Source organism: Lytechinus variegatus, chromosome 14 (assembly GCF_018143015.1).
Source record: "Lytechinus variegatus isolate NC3 chromosome 14, Lvar_3.0, whole genome shotgun sequence".
Classification (NCBI taxonomy): Eukaryota; Metazoa; Echinodermata; class Echinoidea; order Temnopleuroida; family Toxopneustidae; genus Lytechinus; species Lytechinus variegatus.
The window spans coordinates 7,642,628-7,651,667 of NC_054753.1; the positions used below are offsets into that span (position 1 = coordinate 7,642,628).

General features: G+C 37.4%; 1 protein-coding gene across 1 annotated transcript; it reads left to right on the forward strand.

Moving 5' to 3' along the window:
* Positions 1–700: 700 nt before the first annotated feature.
* On the forward strand, positions 701–4,008 carry LOC121428097. The gene is made up of 3 exons (XM_041624682.1): positions 701–811; positions 2,351–2,485; positions 3,696–4,008. The coding sequence occupies exons 1-3, from the start codon at positions 712–714 to the stop codon at positions 3,875–3,877; spliced, it is 417 nt and encodes a 138-aa protein (XP_041480616.1). The 5' UTR covers positions 701–711; the 3' UTR covers positions 3,878–4,008.
* Positions 4,009–9,040: the final 5,032 nt, after the last annotated feature.

Sequence of the window (9,040 nt, forward strand, 5' to 3'; positions counted from 1 at the left end):
TATGTACTCGATTTGTTTGAAAAACCACTTTCTTATCCATGTCATAATCTATTTTAGGTCCTGCATTTCGAATATCTCCAGCCATCAGTCGTAATATACACGTATGTATGGTGCGGGTGTCGCGGGAAAGGATTTTGCACACGAAAAGCAGATCTGTAGGGCCTGTAACCCCCCTGTATCACAAAGCTTAGCATTGATTGTACAGCAGTTTTCTACGTTTGATTCTATTGACTATAAATAAAAATGTACAATCAATCTTAAAAATCAAGTGTATGATTAAGCGTTAACTTTTGTGTTAGGGGACCCCAATATTAGCGTCGGTGAGGATTGCGAAAGGTCCCAAATTGGAGTGGCAGGCCGGAGGAAACGAAACATTGGAGGGGCACTGCATTGTTCACAAACAAAGTGCTCCTCGGCTCCAATGCGTTGTTTGCTCAGGGTACGGTCCGCCATCACCTTGGATAAATGAAATGTATATAACAGGTAAATAGAGTCCATCGATTTATTGATGTACACACTAATTGAGTGAGCTCCATGAATCTTTCTGTGTTTTTCACTTTTGTCAAAGAGTGCGCATGCCCACTCGGATTTGAAAGTAGAGGACCCGGATGTTACCAGACTATAGCGCCTTTGTATAATGACTACCTGAGCGCTGTATCGATTTGCAATTCAATGGGTGGTTATCTCTTCGTTCCTAACAATGATGATGAGATGGTGATGTTCCAGTTCAGCGCCTGGATCGGATGTAAATACCATAGCTTGACACATTCTTTTAAATGCGTGGATGGTACTTGGATAGATTTCAACAGTCGTAAGTTTTTATTCATAAAAGAAACCCTTCTTTTCCACCTCGTATACAACAAGATTCTGATGCGTCAATAATGTCATATGATATACTTGGAAATCTTGCTCATGTTTACGCATGCCCAACAGAGACACCATCCCTTGCAAATGCAGGGATTGTTGCAATAAGAAGGAAAACAATGATATCATTGACAACATAATAACGTTATTATGTCAACATGGTCTGATAAATTATCTTGGCAAGTCGCATACAAACGGTTGTATTTCAACATGGATATGCGCGTATTTCCCAAAGTCGACTTATAAAAAGTAGCAAGTCATCATCATGGCAAGATTTATCCAGGTATATATCTCCTTTTCTATAGATCAATGTATTAGTATATTATTATCATTATCATTGCTATTGTTACATTATTATTCTTATAATTTTTATCATGGTTATTATGATCATCCTCATCATCATCTTACCCATGATGGATATTATCAAATAAGATATGTACATCTTTTAACCGTCACGCAAATAAACCTGAAAGGGATTTCAGTTCATGTCCTCCATTTGTCAACAGTCAAAATTATAATTCCATGATACGTATTCACCCCCTAAAAAAAGCACCAACCCAAAAATATATAAAATAAATGAACTAATGACAATTCGAAAAAAAAATACACGGCTGCATTCTCTGTTTTCCTGTTTAACGATAACAAATACATGCACATTCTCAAATCTCTAAAAGTAGGCCCACTGAATAAACATGTTCAACAAAAGTTGGAAAGAAATGACGTAGATGAAGGGTGATTCTTTATTGCTATCGTGACAAAGATCAACCCAGAACTCTGCTGAAAATTGGTGAAAGAAACCATCGGTTTAGTCGTTGACTCTGGACAAAGGAGATCGTTAGCATTATTTTTCGTCTGCTCCTTTGGACGTAACTGCCGTGTTCCGGCTCACAGGTTTTCGACAAAGTCCTCCCAGCTAGTTTTTGTCAAATTTTATCAATATTGGATGTGAATTAAGTAAGTTATTTCATTTTAAAATTTCATTTATTTTTCAGAATACAATTACATGCACAAGTCGGTGATATGCAAATAAGAGAGTTGCTTACGTCCCTTTCTATTTCTTTTTTTAATTATACAATACTTTAATCTTTACAGATTAGAAAATAAGGACCCTCACGTTGGAACCACAAACATGATAACTACACATGTCAAGGAAGAAATAAAATTTTGTTTTACATGACAACGAGGAAATTTGAATATATTATTTTCCATGTAATAAAATTCAAAAGGAATAGAGAGTGGATGATGGCATCATCAGTCTCCTCATTTGCATACAGCCCAGGATGTTATCATAACTATTACGTGAGAGCAAGCAAAATGTTAAAATATCATAACTTTCTTGTTTTACATCCGATTTTGATGAAACATTCAGTGTTATGCTTGTTTGATTTTATTTTGTTATTTAATTTAACTTTTATGTTGGGGTGGATTTGTCCTTCAAAAGTTATGTTCTCCAAAAAAAAACACTTAGTATTTTTGTCCTTGACAGATTGGTGGTCTAATCACAATACCTACGAACCGCTACGTGCAGTAAGTCTACAACATGCAATTTGCTTATACACCTTTAACGGCAAATTGAAGGATGTTATATGTTCAGAGGGATCTTATGCTACGTATTGTGAAGGTAATGAAATTGAATCATCTGTCTCTTAATTTGTCCCATTTTGGTTTATAGACTCGTTCATCAAAATTATGCTTCTATGCGCGAAAGATTTTCTTCCGACCAATCCTCATGTTATATGCATTACACCAATATATGTTTCTCTCTTGAGAATTTACACTCTAAAAACACTGAGTAAAATTCTACCCAAACTAGGTAAAAAGGAAACATGCATGTTTTGCTGGGGGTTTTTTACCCAAAAGTGGGCTATTTCAACACAATATTGCGTAAATTTACAACATATTGGGTATTTTTCTACCCAACCAACATGGATGTTCCCATTTTATCCAATATTGGGCAAACATTTTTTTAAAGTGTAATGAGAGGTTAGCCCCCTATAACTGAAGTGCTATATAACATCACACAATAGGACGAGTCCGTGGACCCAAAACAAGTTAAAAATAAGCCCCAGTTGTGGTAACGATTTCAAAATTAGTTAGTGCAGAATCCAATGAAATGACCACCCAATTAGGTGTTTGTTTGCATGAATACCAAATATGTGCCAAATGGTTTAAACATGTTAGAGAGTTAGAGAGTATATTACCAAGAAATAAGCAAAATAACTATGGAATTCGAGCCAATTGTCGAGCCTTTTCCGAAGCAATTAATAATAGACTGTCATACATGCACTTTCAGTGTGATTTTTGTTTGGCCTAGATTTCATGATTTTACAAAGTTTAGTTAATGTAACTGTACCAGATCTAGATCTACGAAGATATAGCAAAAATTCATCTCGCTCTTACTAACCTTCTCATGAAAACAGCGTTTACTACTTACTTTTACCTGCTAAAAATCACAAATGTTTGGATTTGGTCTGTTCTCATGGTCAGTTGACGCCATCTTGAATATGCATGAGCATCAAGGAAAGTAGAAAGTGAATGCTATGGCCAAGCACAGGAAGTGAGATGAATTGTGAATGTTCAAGAATCAGGGAGCGACGGAACGGTCTGACCTGCTACATGAAGTGTGTTGCTATAAACGTTTTATATCCCATGATTAATGCTTAAATTAGTCTTCTTCAAACGCTTATCTTCTTTTATTCTAATAATTGGATTACATTATGCTTCTTTCCTGTTTATATTTATACCCTTTATGTGTAAATCAGATGTATCCAATATCTGACTCTTGAGTCTTTTAACAATGAAATACACTACTTTTTTTAAATTCCATGCAGCCGAGCCTCTCCCGGACACTCAACAACAGAAGGATCGTCGTATGTCCAACATCTCTAAACCAGCTACAGATCGACATAGTCGTGCTCTCATTGGCTATTGTAGCAATGATCACTTGGTAAAGTTGGCGCCAATCGGAGGAAAGCCACGCTACGCTGTAGTTTGCAAAAATAAATGTTACTAGACCGTCAAATTTCGTTTTTAGAGCAGATACTGACGTCTGAGTATAATTTAATTGACATATTCATGTTATACAACTAACTTCTGATTGTAATAATTAGATGCAATGTACACGATGTGAGGTTCTTATCTCTGTCATTTCCTATTTTAACCTGGCACCCTAAATGTTAAGTTGAAAGAAAGGGGTGATTTTATTTGCAACAAAACTGACATGTTGTTTTGTATATATGCGAAAACAAGCGGGAATCATATCCACGGGGGAAGATTCCTCGATAGTTTAATTCTTATTCTTTTTCTTCTCGAGGGATTTTTAAGATTATCAGAGTATCCCGAAGGGATCCCCTGTCTGCATGGGAGAGAGACAGAACGTTATCTGGACGGTAACGAAAAAACGGACAGAATCCGGGTAACCTGTAAGATACAATTGCTTTTTCAGGATAATAACAAAAAGAAGAAGAAATCACTGGAAAAAAGTTACTTTAAAAAATAGGAATGTAAAGATTGAGGAAAAGAACAGGAAAAAAAAGGAGGAAAAAACGGAGCCAAAAAAGAAAAAAGTCATAACAGCTTTTTTCTTCGTAACGTGGACCCCCTAAACTAATTATCCCTCCCTTACAAATATTGTTTAAGTGTCGAGCCCCTATCGTCATCAATATTCTGTTAGATCTCATTCTTCTTAACAACATCGTGAACTTCTTCGTGTATTATCTTGTCAACAATAGCTTCAGAAATGATGGTAAGGAATCTTTTAAATTTTGTAGATTTGCTTAATAATTTTGGTAATGAATCAAGTATTAATGCGACTGTGGTCTCAAAATTATCCTCCAACAACTCCATTTAGAAGACTAGCAATTGCGAGAAATGAACTATATCTTTTGAAAAATATAGTTTAATGGGGATTGTCTGATGACATGTGTTTTAAACGTGTCTCTTGTTGGTGTTGCATAAAGCTATTCGTAAAGTTACATACGACGTTACACACAATCCTAGCATTTTTATTTAGTGCTAAATCCACTACATAGGCATCGCATATTATTATAGCACAAGAAAGGGTTACCAGTCACGCAAACGTCGGCTTCTCATTGTTCATTAAAATCATCTGCACCAAAACGACAAAGAAACTGTATATTTAAAAAAGTTTAAATTTTGTCTGCTGGTTAATTGAACTCTGTCTCGCCTAACTGCTGGACCGCCTCTTTGGTCAAGTGGTTAAGAAAAGCATTCGTGTTCAGAGCCAGGGACCCGGGTTCAATTCTCAGTGGAGGCATGTTTTCAACCTTTGATTCAGAATGGACGATAGCTCTGAGGAATCTAAAGTGAAGCTAGGCATCTATCTTTATACTTTCACGATATGTGTATACATACATAAATAATTTATTGGTTAGATCGCTTAACTAAGCTTAGACGTACAGACTGTTTCACCCTAAGGCTCATCAGCGACTGATTAGTATGAAGAACACAATTTTTTGAGACAGAATAAAGTATACAGAGCAAGTGCATTAGGGTATAATATTGGGTTGACAGAGCATGTAATTATGAATGAGGCACAGCCCACAAGATAACCTGGAGAATCGTACGCCATGAACAACCCTACTCTCCACTCACAAAACGCTGCAACCTCTGCCTATAGACCAATTTCACAACGTGAGAGGGCAGCAGACTGGTCGCCATGCTGCGGTGGGCGAATCAACTTTTATAGTACACAAGTCAATAGGGTATTTGGTACATTCGTTCGATTTTTTTTTTTTTGGACCAATTGAGCAGATTTCTTGTAAGATTCACAATGAGCATTAATCGGAGAAGTTCAGGTCGCAGCTTTGCTGTGTTCAATTGCCACAACAATTGGAGAAAGCTTCAGGATTGGAAGCAAAGTGAATGTGAAATTCACTCGCCTTGGACTCATGAAGCCTGTTTGTGTGTGAAGCCGTACTCCCTGCATAGGTTTCCAGGCCGTGATGAAGGAATGCGTCGCCAGTGGATAAAAACATCAACAGAAAGGACTTTCTTCCTTCCTCTCTGTTTTATTCTCTTGCCTTGCCCCCTCCTTTTGGATACTTATAGGCCCTGCTTAAAATGTGGTGGTGGTGTTTTTTTTGTGGGGGGAGGGGAGGGAGGAGGATTTATGTGATCATGCTTACATGGAAATATCAGTCCCTCTCTCACTCTCTCCCTCTCACTATCCCCTTCTCTGTATTACACTATCCCTCTCTCTCCCTCTCTCACACACTCTCTCGCTAGCCCCCCCTCTCTCTCTCTCACTACCCCTCCCCCTTTCTCACTATTCCCCTCTCCCCTCTCACTATCCCCTCCTCTCACACATACTCTCTCCCCCCTCTCCCCTCTCTCATCCTCTATCTCTCTCTCTCACTCTATGTCTCGTTCACTCTCCCGCTACTCTAAAGAAGTGAGCTCCCTGATGAAAACCAACAGCGATTCTTGGTCATCATCAACTCACTTTTACTGACAAAACTAAGGGGAAAAAGTAGCCAGAGTGCAAAAATTCATCATACCTTCATCGGTCAGATATGGCCATTGTCTTACATCGTCTACCCAGGTGTCCATGCTTTATTTTATTGATTTATGATGAAGTTAATGACACAATATCAGAGCTTATCTGTAATCTTTCATTGAATTTGTACACAGAGCCAATCGCGGTCAGCGCACTTGCCCACCGCAGCAATGGCGTCGCCGATAGAGGGCCAAATACATAAACCGGCCGTGAAATCGGTCTATTGGAGAAATACTTCATCATCGACGCAAACAAAAACTACAATTTGAACTCTCGAACTGAACTCATATCTACCTGTAGACATAAGAAAAAGTTCATCATTGCTGGATATGGATAGCCCCACCAATCCCCACCTCACCATGTGGTAATGACCCCTAAGTTCCCCTTATGTAACAAACAATACACATGTACCCCTTCAGTAACCCCATTCATAATTACGTGCTCTGTCAACCCAATGTTATACCCTAATGCACATGTTCTTTATACTTTATTCTGTCTCAGAGAGTTTGTTATTCATACTAATCAGTCGCTGAGGAGCCTTAGGGTGAAACAGTCTGTACGACTAGCTTAGTTAAGCAATCCAACCAATTAATTATATATGCATATATATATATATATATATATATATATATATAAAATGCAATAAATAAAAATGTTCCACGGCAATAAATTTGTTCTAGTGAATTTATTTATTTCAGTCCTTTTTCTTCATTTAAATTAATCTATATGTACAATTTTATAAATGTCTTTAAAGGGATTTAGTTTACTTTTATTTATATTCAATTTCAGATGTGACTGATTGTTGTTTATTTGATCAATACTCTTCTATCCATCGATATGCGTTGCCCCGTATTTCGTATAAATGTAGTTTATGAAGTAATTCTTGTGATTAAATGTATTGAAAGCTTTGCTTAAGTTAAAAAATATTCCAATAACATGTTCTTTGTTAGCAATCGCTTTAGAAATTTTGTCATAAAGTTTACCAATGTTACCACGGTAGCAACTAAACTTAATTTAGCACACGAGCCGCAGATTTAATGTTTCCGTTGTGGATGCGAAAGGTAAACAAATTCTCATGTCACACAACTTGCATTGCAGCACGGGCCCAATAGTCTCTTCCTAAATCAACAACTGTCGTAACGGTCCGTTCGCGTCGTGTAGCGAAAGGTCCGGTCTGAAGGAACACTGTCAGTCAGTCTCGCGGGGCTGTCCCTCTGCTATTATTATGTTTATCTAGTGATAGTCTGTCGCGGAGTTAATGCGAGGCGAGGTTATCCAGGAGTGGTTTATTGCGAGTCCGAAAATTCACTCTGACGGCGACACCGCTACAGTCTCAGGACAGTCCCGGTACTGTAGCGGTGGTTGGGGCTAGTTTGAAGAAGGTTAATACAGACTGAGAGGAATTAAATGAGACAGAAAGGGGGTATGTTGGCAAGGGGGATATTCACGTATGTAGGGCATGCAAGTTTGTGAGAGAAGCCATTGATGTAAGTTTTCTGCGACTTACAGATGTGGAATATTATCATTATATAAAAAATGATGACCCATTTTAGGGGCTTTATGTCTATCTACATGTAATCAAGTTTTTATTATTATTATTATTATGCTGCGATGGGTGATTGTTATGATTTCATATTCTATTTGATATTATTACCGATATATCAATATGAAAATATTAAAGACGTTGTAATCTTGGTAATGTCACATTTAGTTACATGCATGTGTGTTCCCAAAACACAAGTCTAAAGCAAGATCAATATTTGGATTAAACGAGAAAATGGGAAATCAACTTGGGGGAGGGTTAAAAAAAAGTTTGACTACAATGACCGTACATCATGTATATTGGTTTATATGAAGTTTAGATTTTTGCCGTAATTCTCCATTTAATGACAGCGTTTTTATGTCCTTAATTGTACTCTTCAAATCATTGTCAGTTTTCATCATTTCAAAGAATAAAAGTGTTTCATCAACATATCAATCATTTTGTACAGTCTCCTCATTACAATCATGTACATAGGCGGCGGAATCGGGAGGGGGGAGACAGGCCCCCTCCCCCAATTTTTTTGTTGATAACCTTTTTTTTTGCTTGTCAAATTTTTACCTGTGTCCATCACAAAATTAAAGGTGGACCCCTTCTATTTTCTTTGGCTTCCGCCACCAATGCTCATGAATCTTAATTAACAATACATGACACCACTCCCCCTGGTTTTGATCTTCATCATTGTTGTCTATAATGTGACGGTGGTCATTTTAACCCAAGGCAAACGGCAAATCGTGAATGAAAAAGAAAAATAAAGAAATTGAAACCAGTACACTTATTCCCAGATACAATCCTTACATTACAATACGAACCCTATACACCAAAACGATCCTTATACCCCAATAAAACAGTAATACACTAGTACGAACCTTATATACACCAATACGAACCTTATACCCCATACGACCCTTATACACCAATGCCAACCTTATGCCCCAATACTATCCTTATACCCCAATACAACCCTTATACACCAATACGATCCTGGTACACCAATACGAACCCTATCATATGGCTGCAATAGACATTGACTGAATTATTTACAATCGCACTGGGAAACCAATTTTCGGAGAAATGAGTTGAAAAAAAAATGTGTTTCTTCATTTGCATTGTTTATG